Source organism: Mustela nivalis, assembly GCF_964662115.1.
Source record: "Mustela nivalis genome assembly, chromosome: 4".
NCBI classification, from domain to species: domain Eukaryota; kingdom Metazoa; phylum Chordata; class Mammalia; order Carnivora; family Mustelidae; genus Mustela; species Mustela nivalis.
In genome coordinates, this window is record NC_139023.1 from 118,185,119 (window position 1) to 118,205,730 (window position 20,612).

The 20,612-nt window shown below is 37.6% G+C and overlaps 1 protein-coding gene across 1 annotated transcript; it reads right to left on the reverse strand.

Moving 5' to 3' along the window:
• Positions 1-13,020: 13,020 nt before the first annotated feature.
• Positions 13,021-20,386, reverse strand: DSPP (dentin sialophosphoprotein; the record flags this gene model as incomplete). Its single annotated transcript, XM_082727595.1, has 4 exons — positions 13,021-15,354; positions 16,043-17,038; positions 17,384-17,470; positions 20,279-20,386. 4 exons carry the CDS (start codon positions 20,384-20,386, stop codon positions 13,021-13,023), a joined length of 3,525 nt encoding a protein of 1,174 aa, XP_082583721.1.
• Positions 20,387-20,612: the final 226 nt, after the last annotated feature.

The following is a 20,612-nucleotide window of genomic DNA, read 5'->3' on the forward strand; positions in this document are numbered from 1 at the left end:
GGTGGAGCCCACATGGGGTAGTCTGCTTGAGACTCTCTGTCTCTCTCTCTCTCTCTCTTTGCCCCTCCCTCTGCTATAGCACATGAACTGTGCTCTCTCTCAAGTAAATCTTTTTTAAAAATAGTGCAACTAGTAATACAACAAAAAACAATGAACAAAATTTACAGCAAATATAAATGTTGTAGTTACCCACTGTTCTGTTAAAAACCATTCCAATACTTTGTGTCTTAAAAAAAGCAACCATTTTATTATGGTTGGGGCTTCAGTAATCTGGGGACTTAATTGGAATAGAATATTCAGGATAGCTCTCTTATGTGGTTGTTGTCTAGGAGTTCAGCTGATACTGTTATTCTGAAAACTTCAGTACTATGGCCTCTTTTTTTTTTAATATTTTATTTATGTATTTGACAGAGGGAGACATTCAGAGAGGGAACACAAGCGGTGGCAGTGGGGAGGGAGAAGAAGTCTTCCTGCCAAGCTTGGATGGGCTCAATCCCAGAACTCTGGGATCATGACCTGAGCGGAAGGCAGACCCCTAACAACTAAGCCTCCCAGGCGCCCCTATATGGCCTCTTTTTGTGGCTTGGACTTCTCACGTGTTGGCTGGGGTCCAAGAACTGCCCCAAATGTCACTGTCTACATTCTATGTTCAGATCAGTCACAGGGCCATCCCAGACTCAGAAGGAGAAAAAATAGTCTCTGCCTATTGATGTGAGGATCAGAATGAATACAGGAAACAAGGAAATGGGAGGCCATTTTGGAGACTGGTTACAAGACTACATGACAGGTTATACCCACAAACTCCAAACAAAGTGGCTGAAGACAAACTGCCTAATGCCACAAGACCTACATAATACTATGCAAGAGTAAACAGAGGGAAGCATTCATAATAATACCAAAACCAAAACAATATCAAAAGAATCCCTAATTACCCAATATTGGAAGATGATAACAATTCATTATTTTTTTAACTGAAGTATAGTTGACATACAGATTATATTACTGTACAAACATGTGTACGAACATAAAGTATACAAACATAGGTGTACAACATAGTAATTCAGCATTTATATACATTATGAAGTCATCACCATAGTTTAACTACCATTGGTCCCCATACAAAATTATTACATATTAACCATATTCCCTATCCTGTACATTATATCTCCATGTCTTATTTATTTTATAACTGGAAGTGTGTACCTTTTAATCTCCTTCCTCTATTTTGTCCCTAAAACCCATTCCCCCAGCAACCTCTAGTATCTATTTCCATTTTGTTTTCTTTGCTTTGTTTTTTAGATTCCATGTATAAGTGAAATCATATATTTATCTTTCTTTGATTTATTTCACTTAGCATAATAATATCTAGGTGCATCCATTTTATTGGAAATGGCAAGACTTCTTGGGTGAGCAATATTCCGTTTTGTATATACACCACATCTTAATCCATTCATGTATTGATGGACACTAAGTTTGCTTCCATACTTGGCTATTGTAAATAATGTTGTACTGAGCATAATGGTACATATATGTTTTCAAATCAGTGTTTTCATTTCTTTCAGTAAATACCTCGAAGTGGATTGCTGGATCATATGACATTTCTATTTAAAATTTTTTTAAGAACCTCCATACTTTTTCCATAGTGGCTGCATCGTTTTGTTCCCACCAACAGTGCACTAGTGCTCTTTCTATTCCACATTCTTGCTAACACTTGCTGTTTCTTGGGTTTTTGTTTTGGGTTGGCTTTTTTTTTTTTTTGGTACTAGCCATTCTGGCAGGTATGAGATGATATCTCATTGTGGTTTTGATGTGCATTTCCCCAAGGATGAGTGATGGTGAACATATTTTTATATGTCTGTTGGCCATTTGTATGTCTTCTTTGGAGAAATGTCTATTTAGGACATCTGCCCATTTTTTTTATTGAGTTACATGAGTTCTTTATATATTTTGGATATTAACTCCTTAATAGATATATTATTTTCCCATGTCTTCTCCCATTCAGTAGGTAGCTTTTTGTTATATTGGTTTCCTTCTCTGTGCAAAAGCTTTTTTAGTTTGATGTAGTCTCACTTGTTTATTTTTTATTTTGTTGTGTTTGCCTAGGGAGATAGATCAAAAAAAATATTTCTAAGACTAATGTCTAAGAGCCTACTATCTATGTTTTCTAGGATTTTTATGATTTCTAGTCTTACATTTAAGTATTTAATCCACTTTGAGTTTATTTTTTATATGGTATAAGAAAGTTTCGTTCTTTTGTATTTTAGATGTCCTATTGAAGATTAATTGACTGCATAAGTTTGAGGTTTATTTCTAGACTCTGTTTTGTTCCATTGATCTTTGTGTCTGGTTTCATGCAAGTACCACATCTTAGGATATTATGGAACTATTGTATCAGTCCCTATTGTAGTGTTCTCAATCTTTGGAACTTCATTTAATATTCTGTTGTGTTTTCTGCTTTTACCCCCTGACTGTAAACCTTGAGAGCAGTCTTGTTCAACAAACATTTGTCAAAAGCCTGGTGTGTCCAGCACTGTAGTGGGCATGAGATATAAGATGAATGTTATAGCTGGACCCTGGAGCAACTAGCATTCTAGAACAACATATTAAATAGAACTTTCTGGGATAATGGAAATGTTCTATATTTGGATGGTTCAGTGTGGTGCCCAGAAGCCATACATGGCTATTAAGCTTAAAATATGGCCAAGGGAACTGTGGAACTGAGTTTGTTTAATCATATTTAATTTTAATTAATTTAACCTTAAATGGTGACATATGGCTAGTGGCTACCATATGGGACAGCACAGATTTAGAGCAAGAGTTGGCAATTCTTTGAGTCTCTGATAAGAGCAGTGATACAGATATGCACAGATGCTTTAGGAGCACAGAGGAGAGGCATTTAGCTCAGCTTGGATACGGAAAAAAGTAGGACCAAAGAAGCTTTCCAAAAAGAAATGGTGGTCAGACAGAATGCTAAATGTATGCAAATGTGTAACTCAGCAATTTAATTTCTAGGCATACACCCTTGAGAAATTTATGCTTCTGTGCAAAGACATATACATAAATGTTCATAACAGTATTTTTCATAATAATCAAAAAATGGGAAAAACGTAATGTTTATCATCAGTAGAATGGATAAAAAAATTTTCATTTATTTAATATAATAGAAAGTATACATTAATGAAAATTTAAAAAACAAGAACAAAATATGTAGCAATAGCTATGATCAAAAACAAAAATGTTGAGTTAATCAATAGAAAAACAGAAGAAACCATATTGTATGACATCATTTATATAAAATTCAAATGTAGGTAAACTAAAATAATAATATTTTAGAGTGATATTTAAGTGGTAAAAGCAAAAAGAAAAACAAGAAAGAAGTTATATAAGCTGAGAGCTAACCTTGGGGATCAAGGTGGGGATAGAGGTGAGGAAGAGGTGTGGGAGTGGTGCCAGGTGAGCTAAGCAGTACTGTTTTGTAATTTGGTAGCTACATGTAAATTTTGTTAAAGTTGTACATTTGTTTTATATCTTTAGGTTTAAAAAAAACATACACACACACACACATACATTCATATACATATATATGTGTGTGTATATATATATAATTGTAAAGTATGTGATAGTAAATAAATAGTAGTGTGTATATATATGTATATATATATATATATATATATATATATATAATAGTAAAAAGTCTTTAAATACTGTTTTTAGAAAATATTGAGTGTAATCATTAAGATCAGCTCCTCTGTGAGCTCATGATGTAATTTCACCCTTTTTATCTACAAGGGCTTATAATTTTTTTACACCAGAATTTTTTGAGTTTTTTAAAAATATTCTTCTCTCTCATCTCTATAATGGTAGTTAAATTAATTCTTTGTTTTGAGGTTTGAGGATGGATAAATTTTTTAAAATTTTTCCTGTTTGTGAGTACATTTGAAAATTGCATCTTACTATTTGGAGACTGTTTGGGAATTTACAATACCACAGCTTAGTTATTTGAAAGAGGTTGATTTTAGTCTGCCACAGAAATTGATTCTTTTCCAATCTGGAGACCTCAAGATCTTGGATCTTGGAGAAAATTGCTAGTAGAATAAAAATGGATGGCACTGAGTACATCATGTCCTTCCTTTTTCTTTGCCAGTCTTAAATAATGCTTAGAATAGACCATAGCATTAGTTCTCCAAGTTGTCCTACTTGGGACTTCTTTTTTACAACTCTCTATGAGCCAATGAAAGAATTACAAAAGAGTCAACTCTTAATTTGCAAAAGGAAAAAGGTTGGCCTGGAAAAGAGTGACTGAATCTGAAGGTGAATCTTTTAAAATACATCTTATTATCAGTGACAGACCAAGGGCAATCATGACAGAAGTGTGTGAAAAGCTTCATTGACACCATCTAATAAGACAAGAGACAACAGATGCTGGCAAGAATGTGGTGAAAAGGGAACTCTTATACATTTTTTGTGAGAATGTAAACTGGTCCAACCACGATGAAAAACAATGTGGAGGTTCCTCAAAAAATTAAAAATAGACCTACTATGGTATCCAGCAATTCTACTTCTGGGCATATACCCAGAGGAAATCAAAACAGGATTTTGAAAAGATATATGCATTTCCATGTTTATCACAGCATTATTCATGATTAGCTAAGATATGGAAACAACCCAAATGCCCATCAGTGGATAAATGGGTAAAAAAGATATGGAAAAGATTCCATATATACAATAGAATATTTTTTCTGCCATGAAAAGGAAAGTATCCTCCCATTTGTGACAATGTGGCTAGACTTGGAGCACATTATGCCAAATTAGATAAATCAGAGAAAGGGGGTGGGATTATGGACATTGGGGAGGGTATGTGCTTTGGTGAGTGCTGTGAAGTGTGTAAAACTGGTGATTCACAGACCTGTACCCCTGGGGATAAAAATATATGTTTATAAAAAATTAAAAATTAAAAAAAATAAATTAATTTTAAAAAAACAGAGAAAGAAAGATTCGGTACTTGTCATTTGTAGTCCTGTCTTGATTGGGTGGTTCTAGTTTTCCACTGACTTTAATCACAGATTTCCTATATTTCAAACATAGTCTTCCGTATCTCACACTGTAACTCTTCTTAACTGCTGTTTCAGAGGCTTGAGAAGCTCCAAGTAGCCAGACAGCAGCATTAACTTCTAGTTCAATGCAATAATTGTGTCTCCTTGGTGAAAACATTTTTCCCTCTGAGACACTAAGATCTATAGGCCAGCAAAGCATAGAGTCACAGGAACAAGAAGCAAAAGTTTCGGCAGGAGGTAACTAGGGATAATATCAAATGGTGCCTCTCCACTTTCTACTTAAATGATTTCTAGACTCATGAATCCTACAATAGAAATAGCACAATATACTAGATACTGATTGAGAGCACATGCAGCTTTCTGTGGAACCTTGCCCCAGTGCAAAGTATTGCCACTTGGCTGGCATTGTACTGAGTCTTCAAAAGGCCATTTCACCATTCTATCAAACAATTGCATATAAACCACTTCCACTGATAATGGAGTATCACTGTGCATACCTAATTTTATGACTTCATGGGTTAGAAAACACCCAGTTCATGATAGGAAGATAATGGCACATGGTAAAACAGTAACCCATAGGCAAGTGTTCAGTCTCTACAAAGGCCCAGTAGCAGACCAAGAGCTGTTTCTCAACATGGGTAGTTACCTGCAGATGATGTCAGGGTTTTGTTCTCAAATCCTAAAGGCCTATGCTGCAGTTCATCTATAGGGGCCTCCCAAAGGCTCCAAATGGCATACCTGCCAGTGATATTTCAAGTACCATTGGATCTGCCAGATCATATGGACCTTGTAGCAAAGCATCTTGCACACCAGCCTGGACCTGTTGCAGAGCCTTCTCTTCTTTTGGCCCCCACGCAAAACTAGTAGCTTTTTGGGTAACTCAGTAAAATGGGTTAGAATAACACACCCAAAATGAGAAATATATTGTCTCCAAAATACAAAGAGGCCCACTAGCCTTGTGCCTCTTTCTTGGTTGTAGGAAAGGCCAGACGCAGAAGGGATATCTCAACATGCCCCCAGAACACTGGAATGCTAGAAATTCCATGGAAGTAAAATGCCTCCAAATTTTAGTAAGATTTATTTCCCACCTTTTGACATGCAAATATCCACCAATAAATCTAGCATAGTTTCTACTTCCTGGGTCCAGTCAGCATATTATCATCAGTGCATCAATGTAATGGACCAGTGTGAAATCTTCCAGAAGGGACAAGCAATCAAAATTCCTACAAAGTAAGTTATGACATAGGGCTAGAAAGTTGATAGGTATAGTGAAAGTAAAAAGTGAAGGCATATGGCTGCTTTGCCAGCTGAAAGTAAACTGCTTCTGGTGGTTTTCTTGGGCAGAGATGGAGAAAAGGGCATTTGCCAAATCAGTTCTGCATACCAAGTACCAGTGGATGTGTAATTTGTTCAAGCAATGAAACCACATCTTGTATAGCAGCTGCAGTTAGAGTAACCACCTGGTCAAGTTACAGTAACCCATTGTCATTTTCCAAGATCCATCTGTCTTTTGCACAGGCCAAATAAGGAGAGTTGAATGGGAATGTAGTGGAATCCCTACCCTTGCGTCTTTCAAGTCTGTGATGGTGGTCCTAACCTCTGTAAACCCTCCAGGAATGTAGTATCACTTTTGATTTACCAGTTTCCTGGGAAGAGTCAGTTCTAATGCTTCCACTGGCCTTTCTCACCATAAAAGCCCTCCCTCCACAGGACAGGAAACCAGTGTGGAGATTCTCATCTGCTAGTATGTTCACTCCAGTTATGCATTTTGCAACTGAGAAAATAACCACAGGATGAGTTTGAGGACCCACTGGACCCACTGTGAGATGGACCTGAGCTAAAACTTAATTATTCACCTGACTTCTATTAGCTCCTGCTCTATTAGGCCACAGAGACATTTTGGGTATCCTAGAATTTGTGTCATTTCAGAGTCAGTGTCCAGTGGTCCCCATAATGTCTCATTGTTCTATTTTTCACAGTGATGTACACTTACCCTAGTAAAAGACCATAGATTCCTTTGGAGAAGGCTAGGGAAAAAATTGTAAGTTTTCAGTAGTATCCTTCCTCAAGGGCTTTTAGGTCTGTAAACTGTTTCAGATCTGGGAATTGATTGAGGGACTGTCCATCTCTGTTTTTATTATTTAAATTAGACTTTTGACATAGACCTTTTGTGATTTTTCAGATAAAGAATTTACTAGGTTTACCATCAATTTCACTTCTAGGAGCACCATGATTAACCAGTCAATGCCATAGGTCTGCACAAATCAGACTATTTCAATTGTTATTTTGACTTTCTATCCAATACAATAACCATGCCTTTGGCAGTTGAATGCCACCACTTGGCCCCTGCCACCTTGGGTATCCTATAATTATCTTCATTGCTTTTAGGCTTCAAATGGAATGGCTGGGATTCCCACTATAAGGTCTGGCCTACAGAGAAGAATGATCATGCAGCTTCTCAGTGATGCTGGGGCTCCCATCTCAAAGTTATTTCTTAAAGCATTGATGAAAGGTATATCTTCTAGACCCTCTCAGTATAGGTGAGTGGGTCTTAAATGACAAATCCACTCCAAAATTCCAATCTCCCTGAATTTCTGAATCTCTCCCTCTACATCAAATCAAAGAAGGTCATTTATTTCCATTTCACACACTGTGAGCCACTTTTTGGTCCATGTTTCAGTCAGTCAACCGGCCAAACTCTTAGAGCCCTTTCTGACTCCTTGAAGTACATTCAATGCAGAATCTCTGCTTAGTGAGCCCGTATCAATAACTTCAGCCTGATCCAACTTTATATTCCTTCCACCATTTTCCCCCATCCTTAGTATCCATTCCCACATGTTTTCTGGATTTATGCTTACATAAATACAATGAAAATTACCAGAAAAATGATCACACTCAGATTTCATGGCAATGTCAAGTTGCTGTAAAGGTGATAAATGTTTATTCTCAATTCCTGTACTTCTGAACTCTAACAGTTTGCAGGCTGTCAGTACACCCTGGCCACATTTTGATTAGCATTGCCATGTGTACTGTAAACACCTATAAGTGGATTAAGTTCTAAAAAGTTAGAATTGCCAATAGTGTTGCCAAAGCTCTAGCCATAATCCTGGATTGGGATATTTTTCCATCAGATAAGGGATTTCTGAATACAATAGTCCACATCCATCTTAACTTTGCACTTTCCAAGAACACTGGAACTTCACAGTCCAAACCTGATGATGAGTCCATTAGCCACAGTCCTGCCTTGCTTTGAGCCTTTTGAAAACTGCTTCATTTAAATATTACCTAAATTTCACCCTTTCCCAAAATCCTTTAATAGTTCTTTTTCTTTGTTTGCTGAGATACCTGAGGCTGCTCTTACACACAGTCTCCTTCTTTCATTGGGTCAGGAAGCCTAATTGTGACAGACAGTATGTTTGCTGGTGATCTTAGACTGATTGGGCTGGAACAGTTCTAATCAGTATACTAGAACGAGAGGATAAATTTTGTGCAGAAGCCCAACTAGAAAGATCAATGCTGTCATTTGGGAACAGTGTAAAGGTCTACTGACTGGAATCAGGATAAGACAAGAAGTAAATGTGCCACATCTGTTACAACCTAAGCATCTTCTGCCTTCAGTTCAGATTGGTCTGAAGATAGGGAGATGGAGTTGGGATAGCAAGGAAGGATTCCGTGGATTCAACTAAGGAAGGTACTAGGGAGTGGGAGTTGGGTCCCAGGTGGTTTTGACTGAAATCTGGGGGCAGGAGAAAGAGCCAGTGATGTTACAAGCTCAACTCTAGCAGTTCCTGACTCTGGAGTTTGCCTGGGGCCTCACATAGGGAGATACCCAGGAATTAAGTTCTGCAAAGCACAAAGCATTGCTTCACCACAGTTCATCTCTTTGAAAGGAAAAATACTAGGGAGGAAAAGAAGGAAAGTGTAAAGGAGGGCTATAGCCAAGGGCAAAGTCCAAAAGAACAGATTTGGGAGGAAAAGAAGTGTCTTCTGATAAAACTATCTGTAAAATACAGTGTCTCAGCAGAGTTGGGACTATGCAAACTAATAGAAAACACACAACGTCTAACATATTCATGATGTTTAGACTTTATACCATTTTTTAAAGCTACATGAAAGCCCTGTAGGAATTGACTTTTATTTTTTACCATATGAACCCAAAAGCCCTATTGGGAACATTGTGTTGTTGACTTGTTTCATTCTCTAGAGGATTTGCTTGCTAGCAGCAGTGAATGGACTACTGTGAGAACACAATGATATTTTCATCTATGACTGAACTATTCTATTCTGTTCCTGCTCCTTTTAGGGAGAGGAAAATTGTTCCTAGCTATTTTGGTCTAAAATTTTTCAAAACTTCCATTACAAACCATAAAGCAATCTTGACTTCTGGGAAATTCCGTTTCAGTTAATAATATAAAATGTATTTATATGGTTAGGTATAACTCTCTAAAGGTTATCTTTTTATAACCTCTTTTTTAGAAATATATTTTATAAACAAAAAAACAAACCCCTTACTACATTTCTTGATTTGTGGTATGAGCAGGTGGGGAAGGAATTCCTGGGTTAAGTGGTAAGGATAAGACACCTGATGAGAGTCAGTTTTAACAGCCAGATGTGGAGTAACCCATCCAACCAAAAAGAAATCGTGAACCCCCCGCACAGTCACCAGCACCACCACGATAGCCTCTTGTTTAAGAGTGACAGTGTTACCCAGGCTCTTTTACTGTAGCACAAATAAATCCAGAAACCCATCCCCCAGCACCACTCTTTTCTCCCTAACTCCATATATACACCACTATTTCTTTCTTTTTTTCTTTAAACTACCTCTTCAAAAGTGGAAAAGAAACTTAAAGGTTTGTAAAGAGAAAAGGGAATGTGAAAATGAATATGAAATGACTTCTAGCAGGAATAATGTTTTATAATGCCTTCTAAACCAATGGCTTTCATCTCTTTTTTTAGTACAATGAGTCAGAACAATATTTTACATATTTTAGAATATGCATACTAAGACATTGTGTAAGTATGTATGCATGCATCATGTAGAAGAAAATATTGTCAGGCTTCATACAGTGCTACATATGCTGCACTAAGATTTTTCCTCTTTATTCTGTGATTTTACAAAATGTAGGGCATGAGTCACTAAGCTAATCTCATGACCTATTAAATGAGTGGCAACCTACAATTTAAAAAATACTGCTCCCGTGGGAAATATTATCAGATAGTTCACTAATCTTTTCCAGAAAATAACAAAACAGAATTTGTTTTCTAATACCAGATTTCTTGTATTTGAAGGATCTACTCTTGAGATGTCCTTTTAAAAGGTCCTCTTTATTTTTCCCTCAATTATCCCGAGGTCAGTGTAGATATTATATAAGAAAATCAGGATCATAGTCTTTCTCCATTGTTTCTGACATCAGCCCTAGATTCTGAGCATCTCCTTTTATCCTCCCAAATACTTCGTAAGGTGAAGACTTTTTAAGTACTGGTTGGGAATTTATCCGGTTTGGGTTATCATCTCATGCTATTTACCTGCAGAGACTCACTGGACCAGAAATGGCTTAGGAAGTGATGGAAAAAAGGGACAGATTAAATATCAATGACAGTTCATAAAATGAAATACAACACAACTGTTGGGGGGGAAGGGCAGAATGTCAATCTGTGTGCTATGAACCAGTATTCAAGGTATATTCTTATGTTAAAAAGAGTAAGAAAAACACATAGTGTATAGTAGACTTCCATGTGTTTTTAAAGGGGGAACATATGTGCTTATATGTGCATAGACCATTTCTGAAAAATTTCACAAGATGTTAGTAATTGGAACTGCCTCTAAAGTAGAGAAATAGAGGACTAGGTATCTGGGATGATGAAGATTTAATATTTTTTAAACTTTTTCACAGTGTTTGAGATTTTTTTTTGTGTATATGCGTATGTTACTTTTTCAGTTAAAAGCAGCTAAATTTTAAAAATGTGGTGGAAGGAATACGTATTTGCAAACCCATTAAGATTAAGGGAGTTTTCCTTGTGAATAGTCACATAAGTAGATGTTTATTACAACACCAAAATTCATTATCTCTTTAATTTACATATCTTGTACAATTTACAAAGAGTTGCACATCCATTGCCTGGTTTAAACTCATAACAACCTTTTAAAATAGGTGAGAAAGGTCCTAGAAGCCACACTTTACAAACTAAAAAAAGACAAAAAAAAAAAATCCTGAAGCCTAAAGGAGTTAAAAATCTAGAGCATATTTTAAGGAAAGAACTTTGGAGTCATTTACATGATTATAATATAGTAGAAACCTGAAATGTTACAGTATTAGAAGTTATCATATAATTTATAAATAGCAGTATTTTTAAAGCTTTCAGCAATATTTCTTGTAATGTTGATCTCAACTAAGAAACTTGCATGAAACAAGAAAGAAGGTAGGGAAAAAAACCTACTCAAACTCCATATAAAATATGCTTAATATTAGAAAATAAATGGTCAACTGATGACTACTTGAAAATTAACATCAAAGAAGTTGTATTCAGAACTTCACTATATAGATTTTTACCTTTGAATTAGAACAAATCTAAAATAACTGCCTAAATGGAAAAAGAGGGAAATGACAAATCATCTCTATTAAATCTTGTAAAATACCTTAAAGGCTTATGGTGATATCTATTGTTATCTCCCAGTATCCCTGAACAATCCCAATTTACACTTCCTGTCCCCAAGTAATTATTGATAGTACCCTCTTCACGCTCAAAAGTATATTAGTTTGGATAATATATTTTACCTCCATCCTATTAATTATCACACTCTAGTTGCATATGCCTTTAAAATCCCCATGTTCTAGGCTTTGAGCTTCATCTCAAAACTAAGAATTACCCTCATTCATACAAAAGCAGAACAATCTATGCTCAGATTTTAGTTGCATTATATGACTCTCAAAAAAGAGTAATTTCCAAATCATCACCTACCAGCAGCTGTTGACTTTATGAAACAGATTAACAGTGAGAGGGGTGTCTCAGGGTCTGGTTTGGAAGTTTTGGCATGTGAGGGCTTAAAAGGGATATGTGAACAAAATTTGACAGAAGATGGGAAACAAATACTGATTTCATTTAACAGAGCTCTGAACATAGAGTTCAAGATGTAAACCCCCCTTTAGAGTCCTTCGTTCATGTATCGTTTATTCATTAATATTTAGAAAGTGACTATTGGAGGCAAGACACTGTTCTAAGCACTGCATCAGATTTGTCAATAGTTTTAGGGACATTATGCTGAATTTCCAGTGCTTTGTAGGAATGTATACTATATATGAGATTTTGTTATTTAAATTAGCATCTGTATTATTTTCTGACTAGCACTCTTTAAATTTTTTCTGATTTGTAATTACTCTCTTCAATAATTACAAAGATTATTCCCATGGTCCAGATAGGTTCAATTGTTGCTGTGTTTCTTTTTCATGTTACAAGTTTATTTCTTCCTTAGACCAAGCAAATGAATTAGTAGCTAACCTGGATATCATGGTCACAACATCTTTTACTCAGCAGTAAGCAGACCATCATCTATCCAGAATGTGTAATTACTGAAAGATTAAGGCAATGCCACAGGTTGTTTATAAGATGTGTTTACTTGCTACATTCCCTAAAGCACTCAACATTTAAATCAGAGTTATCATATAGTACGTTATTACTTGAGGTTTCTGTGTTAAGTATTAAAGAATATTTTAATTGTCCCTTTTTATGTTTAGATGTACACATTTTAAACATCTTTTCAGAATGTGTTTTAATATGCACATACCAAAGGTTGTGCATTCAGATTATCTTCTGAGAGTGTGGGGGCTTCGTTCCAAATCTGGCAATTTGACTACTCCTCTCATTGCTCCTATGAATGTAGGCATCTTCTGTTTATGTCTCCTCTTTCTTTCCTTCCTTGAAAATCTTCATTTCCTATCAATTACTCACTAGACTTTTCAAAAAAAATCTAATCATCACTGGTTGAGTGATTGCTGTCACTGCCTTCACTGTCACTCTCACTGTCACTTCCATTGTTGCCATTAGCAGACTTGGTCTTGCTGTGACTCTTGGTCTTGCTGTGACTGTCAGATGTACCGGTACTACTGGCATTGCTGTCACTGTTGCTGCTGTCACTGCTGTCGCTGCTGTCACTGTCACTGCTATCGCTGCTGTCACTGTCGCTGCTGTCACCGTCGCTGCTGTCGCTGCTGTCACTGCTGTCACTGCTGTCACTGTCACTGCTGTCGCTGCTGTCACTGTCACTGCTGTCGCTGCTGTTACCATTGCTGCTGTCGCTGTTGCTGCTGTCACTGTCACTGCTGTCACTGTCGCTGCTGTCGCTGCTATCACTGCTATCACTATCACTGCTGTCACTTTCACTGCTGTCACTGCTGTCACTACTATCTGATTTGCTATTGCTGCTGTCACTGCTGTCTGATTTACTGTCACTGTCACTACTGTCACTACTGTCACTGCTATCACTGCTGTCACTATCTGATTTGCTGTCACTGCTTTCTGATTTACTGTCGCTGCTATCACTGCTGTCACTGTCACTGCTGTCACTACTATCTGATTTGCTGTTGCTGCTATCACTGCTATCTGATTTACTGTCACTGTCACTACTGTTGCTGCTATCACTACTGTCACTACTGTCTGATTTACTGTCGCTGCTATCACTGCTGTCACTGCTATCATTGCTTTCACTACTGTCTGACTTGCTGTCACTGCTGTCACTGCTATCACTGTTCTCTGACTTGCTGTCACTGCTGTCGCTACTATCACTGCTGTTACTACTGTCACTACTGTCTGACTTGCTGTCACTGCTGTCGCTGCTGTCACTGCTATCGCTGCTATCACTGCTGTCACTGCTGTTACTACTGTCACTACTGTCTGAATTGCTGTCACTGCTGTCGCTGTTGTCACTGCTATTGCTGCTATCGCTGCTGTCACTGCTATCACTGCTGTCACTGCTATCGCTGCTGTTGCTGCTGTCACTACTGTCACTGCTGTCGCTGCTGTCACTGCTGTCACTGCTGTCGCTACTTTCACTGCTGTCACTGCTATCGCTACTGTCACTGCTGTCACTGCTATCACTACTGTCACTGCTGTCACTGCTATCACTACTGTCACTGCTGTCGCTGCTGTCACTGCTATCACTACTGTCACTGCTGTCGCTGCTGTCACTGCTGTCACTGCTATCACTACTGTCACTGCTGTCGCTGCTGTCACTGCTATCGCTGCTGTTGCTGCTGTCACTACTGTCACTGCTGTCGCTACTGTCACTGCTGTCACTGCTGTCGCTACTTTCACTGCTGTCACTGCTATCGCTACTGTCACTGCTGTCACTGCTATCACTACTGTCACTGCTGTCGCTGCTGTCACTACTGTCACTGCTATCACTGCTGTCACTACTGTCACTATCACCGCTGTCACTACTGTCACTGCTGTCACTGCTATTGCTGCTGTCGCTACTGTCACTGCTGTTGCTACTGTCACTGCTGTCGCTGCTATCACTGCTGTCACTGCTGTCGCTGCTGTCACTACTGTCACTGCTGTCGCTGCTGTCACTACTGTCACTGCTGTCACTGCTGTCACTGCTGTCACTACTGTCACTGCTGTTGCTGCTGTCGCTACTATCGCTACTGTCACTGCTGTTACTACTGTCACTGCTGTCACTGCTATCACTGCTGTCGCTACTGTCACTGCTGTCGCTACTGTCGCTGCTGTCACTACTGTCGCTACTGTCACTGCTGTCGCTGCTATCACTACTGTCACTACTGTCTGATTTATCTTTACTGCTGTCTGATTTGCCGTTGGCATCACTCCTATTGTTACCATTGCCATTACTGTCACTATCATTAGCATCTGATGTGCTATCACTGTCATTATCACCTCCTCCATTTGAGTCACTGTCATTGCCATTATCTGTTGATTCATCAGAGTTATAACCAATGTCTCCTTGGCTATTGCTGTCATTGTCACCTTCAGAATCAGCATCATCATTGCTGTTAGAGTCATCACTACTGTTGGGATCATCTCCTTGCATAGATTTGTCATCAAACTCGTAACTGTCATATCCACCACTATTACTTTCACTACCTGTTTTGCTGCGTGTAACCTTATTTCCAGGTTCTGATTTCTGACCAAGCCCTTGTATGTTGTCAGTCTCCCCTGGTGTCTTCACATTTCCTTTTCCCATGACCATTCCTTGTTGTCTTTTACTCTCTTTATCTTCACTGACTTTCCCAGCTTCTTTGGTAATGTTTCTGTTGCCACTACTGGGACCTTCCATTTCTATTCCCTGGGGAAAGATGGAGAAAAGAATGATTAGTTAATGGATGGTATGCTGCAAAATTGCATTGGTCTGTGGAAGACAAGACTGTGGAATATGACCAGAAAAACAGAAGTTCAGCTTCTAGTACTTCACAAACTTCTGTTTGTAAAAACATGCTTTATTCATCTGCAAGAATTCTGGTGTTTAAATCATATAACAACCCATTCACATTTTTACACAGTAGGAACTTGTGTGAACAGTTACATGGTGCATCAGTTATTAGGATTAGACTTATAGAATCCTAACCAAATTTTCAGAAATGCTGTTTTTAAAATTGTTCTGGGGATACCTAGGTGGTTCAAGTCAGTTAAGCATCTGCCTTTGGTCCAGGACATGATCCAGAGTCCTGATATCAAAACCCACATCAGACTCCCTGCTCAAGGAGGAGTCTGCTTCTCTCTCTTCCTCTGCTGCTCCTCCACGCCCCCTCCACTTGTGCTCTCTCACTCTCAAATAAATAAGTAAATAAAATCTTTTTTAAAAAATTGTTCTGTATCGGAGTCTAATAGGGACTCTAAATTTCCCATTAAATATTCAAGTAATTTCTGTGCAAAAACAGATTAATGCTTATTATGATTTATTTTTGTGTTACCATCAATGAATGGAGGGGGAGAATTTAACTGCCATTTGAAAGAAATCAGCTTTACAAACTAACCTTATTTTGACTCTTCCCAGTATCACCTAGCTCTGATTCATCAGTGATTTTCTTTTCCACAGCATTGTTTTCTTCGTAATTGGGCTTTTGCATGTCCTCTATTATTGGGCTAACTTTGTCTTTAGAAATACCATCAGAATCCTCCTCACTCTTGGAGGTGTTGTCTCCATCGATGTCATGGGGATCTTCTTTGTCTTCTGGGTCATCATCTTCACTACTAATTGAATTTTGACCTAAGCTGTTATCGTTGTCATCTTTTCCATGAGGCTGACCCTCTTGGCCCTTCCTGTTATCAGTACCCTCTTTTCCATTCCCTGTTTCTTCACCTTCATCATCACCAGAACCTGTTTCTTCATCCTCCTCTGCTCCATTTCCACTAGGACTCCCATCAGAATTATCCAGGCCAGCATCTTCTCCATTGCCAGATCCCCTTCTTTCTGGTGTTACTTCTGCCTCCTGATTCCCATTACCCTCACTTTCTCTCTGATGTGTTATTTCACTTGTATCACCCTCATTTCTACAGGCATTCCTATTTATTTCATCTTCATGGCCTGTACTGTTATTGCTTCTACCTATTTGATGGTCTTCTTCTTGGACAACAGTGGCATTCTCACTCTGACTTGCATCTCCAACAACTCCTCCATTGTTTAAATTTTTATCAGCATTTCTGTTAATATCGCTTCCATTTGCTATTCCAGCATTGTCAATGATGCTTACTTGTCCCCTGATGCCATTTGCTGAGGTGCTACCTTCTTTTCCATGTATCCCATCATAACCATATGTTTCTGGTTTTCCTGTGACCCCATTTTGGTCCACACTATTCCCCTCATCATTTACTAACATGGAATCTGTAGAAAAACTTTTCCCTCCTATTTCTACCCATTCAGAACCATTTCTTTCTTCTTTGTAACCATCTCTGGTATATTGTTGCCTTCCTCTTTGATTTTCATGGGGATCACCACTTTCTTCAGTAGTATCATTGGCATTTAACTCATTCTGGAAAAAAGAAACAATTCAAAATAATTTGTAGATTTTATCTTGAAGTAAAACAGACTGAAAGGTAAGCATCAGTTTTCTGGAAGTTAATAGAATCAAGGGGCATCTGGATGGCACAGTCAGTTAAGCATCTGCTGCAGTAGGTTAAGTGTCCTGGCATGGAGTCCCGTGTCAGGCTCTCTGCTAGGTGAGGGGTCTGCCTCTCCCTTTGTCCCTCCCCGACTCATGCTCTTTGTTGTGATCTCTCTCTCTCTTTCTCTCTCTCTCAAATAAATAAATAAGTAAATAACCCCCCCCAAAAAAAGAATTTAAAAACAGCTTAGAAACACATTTTGTACCCTATACCTGTATTGGCACTTTTGCTTTTTCCAGAAGATTTAAATTTGTAGATTTGTCAACAGCATGTCTCTCCAGTGGCTTGATTTGAGGAACCTACCAAAATGAAAATATTGGAAATTGAAAACATTCTAACTTTGTGTACATACATGCATGCACACATGCACACATACATACAGACACACGTTTTTCTCTAAATGAAGAAAAATATATAATGCAAAGGCCAAAGTAATATCTAATCAAGCTTGCTACACAGCTTATGTAGAATTTAAACTGGGCACACAGATAATTCTCACAATGATATTACTGATTTTATTGATATTAACCAGACCACTTATCTCAAGGAGGATTGTCTTTTATAAAAATAAGGAGATAGACCTTTGATGTTTCTGTACAAACCTCCCACACAAGCACAAGACCCACCTTAAGTGTAATCCTGACCAAACCCATAAGAAAATACGAGGTATGACCAGAGCCAGGGAAGAAACAAAATAAAGTAATATGCTACTTCGCTCCTTCAGGAGCACATTTGAAATAGTTTAGAAAATTCCGAACTGCATAAATACCAAGTTGTTTGATAGTACAAAAACATACCAAAATGTTACCCATAGCAGGGTAACATAATTACAAATGGTTTACTTTTCCTAATTTTTTTGTTGCTGTTTATCTGTATATTCCAAATTTTCCCCAATGAGCATTAAAAAAAAATTATCTGAGTGAAACATTAGTTTTCTCCTACATTGAAAAAATCCTTATTTTTTCCAAATCATTCCTTGAAAACTTCCTTTAAAATGTAGGCTTCAGGATACCTGGGTGGTTCAGTGGGTTGAGCCTCTGCCTTTGGCTCAGGTCAAGGTGTCAGGGTCCTGGGATCAAGCCCCGCTTTGGGCTCTCTGCTCAGCGGGGAGCCTGCTTCCTCCTCTCTCTCTTTCTCTGCCTGCCTCTCTGCCTACTTGTGATCTCTGTCTGTCAAATAAGTAAATAAAATCTTTTTTAAAAATATGTAGGCTTCATTGATATTATAATGAAATTTATAGGGCATGAGCAAAGATGGCTGAAGTCTCCATGACTTTTGAGCATTGAATATAAATCTGAATGAATTTTACAAATTTGTGTGTTATCCTTGTATGGGGGCCATGCTAATTTTCTCTGTATTATTCCAATTTTAGTATATGTGCTGCCAAAGCAAACACAAACTGAATAAATTTTAAAAGTAATAATCCATCTGACAAGATATTAGTTTCATTTGGAGGAATGGGAGCATGAATTGGAGTGCATATTTGGGTTTGTTGAGACCCCTAAAGATACCTTATAAAGCCTTTCATGCAAATTTAAATGTTTAGGCACAGTTTGTCTTCAAAGTCTTAAGGAAATACATATTATTTAATGTTAGGTTAAAAGAGATAACAAAGTGAGGAGATTTTCTGAGGAATACATACTTACTGGAATAGCCCATGCTGCTGCCCAAATGCAAAAATATATAATTATCTTCATTTTTTAGGAATATTAATTAACCTGTTTTTAATGAAAAAAGAACAGCAAAAATTACTTATAAAGAAAAAGATGATAACCATGGTAAGATATTACTTTGACTTTTCCCTGGGCAGGGAATATATATCCAACATGAGAAGGCTATCAAGACTCAGTGTTACAGAGCATACCTGGAGTGCTCCCAGAGACATACAGAGGCATCATCAGCCTCAGCACTGGAGTAGCTAACTAGACATTTTCTGCCTATGCCAATGGAGGGACACAGCCATGTAGTTACAAAGGATACAACCATAACTTTGTTTTGCTATTTTTGATGGTGATAACATTTTTTTCTGAGTAATTTTAATCAAGTATTAACTAATTCTAAGATTATCACTAAAAGAGGAATCATTTATCATCCCCATCACAAATCCACAGAAGTGGGCTATAGGACACTGTGAAGGAAAGAAATTACTAACATCATGTAGCCTTGGCTAGTGGAAGGAAAACGAAGTTTGGATTTAGAGACCTAGGTTCAAGTTCTACCTCTGCTACTTGTTGCATGAACTTGAGAAATTTAAATAGTTTTATTAAGCCTTTGTTCCCTCCATCTGGGATAATAATACCTATACTTTGAGATTATCCCAATTATGTTAGCAGAAGAGTCTTCTCTGAGGAGCATTCTCTGACTCCTTTTCAAAGGGCATTTGGTGTCTCTATCCTTTTTACACCCAGAAACTTCTGCAAACCTCACTAGTAACATATTCTACCATTTTAACATAACATGGCTACTTATATATTCTCTGACCTACTCCTGAACCTAAGAGAATGTGTTGTAATCACTATATTCTACTACATAGCACAGAAAGAGCTGTTTTATGAATATTTTTGGTGAATACTTATTAGTATAAGCATACTTAGCACTGTTCTGGGTATTTAGCAATCCCTTTATAAATGATAGCAATTATTATATGGAGCTTCTAAAAACATGATCCTTTATTCCTGTTAGAGTTCACATTCAGAAATGGTATAATATATATTTTGATACATTGGAATAGACATTGTATAGTCCATGTGAATCAAAAATTTTAATTACCATTACTGAAAATTAAATTTCTTGGTGTAATGATACTATTACCACAGAAAGGAAGAAAGAGTTTTACTCCTATTTCATGAACTCCCACTGAGTTTATAGATTAAAATAATGCATGTCATAAAATAGCTTTGATTGAATTTAATGTTGATAATGGAAACATAATAAAATTTTAATGAATATCAACTGTCATAGAATTATTGGCACTTCCTTACAGGAGAGAGGATATGATTTCTGAGAGGAAAAAAAAATGGGCTTACTCTGGGACATAGATGTTGAAGGGCAACTGTTTAGTAAGCAGGTATCATACAGAACTTTATAGTACCAAGCCTAATTATTACATAGACTCTGCTGAGGGCTGGTGTACACTTATTTGGACCATAGTGTCCATTTGGACAACCATGGTGTCCTAGAAAGGTACCTGTGGTGAAGGTCACAGTTATGTGCATTCCGTGCTAAACCACAATCCTGCAATCTGACTACTTTGGTTCTCTTTCAGGCCCACTCCAGAACGACTGCATAGTGCACTGTGATGCTTGCCACTATATTCTCAGGTAGGTAAATAGCTCAAAAGACTGCTAAAGAAATGGCTCCAGTTTTGTCAGCCCAAAACCTCTTTCATTTTCTAAACCTGTTATGATATCATGAAACAGAAAATGTATGGTATAGAGGTCA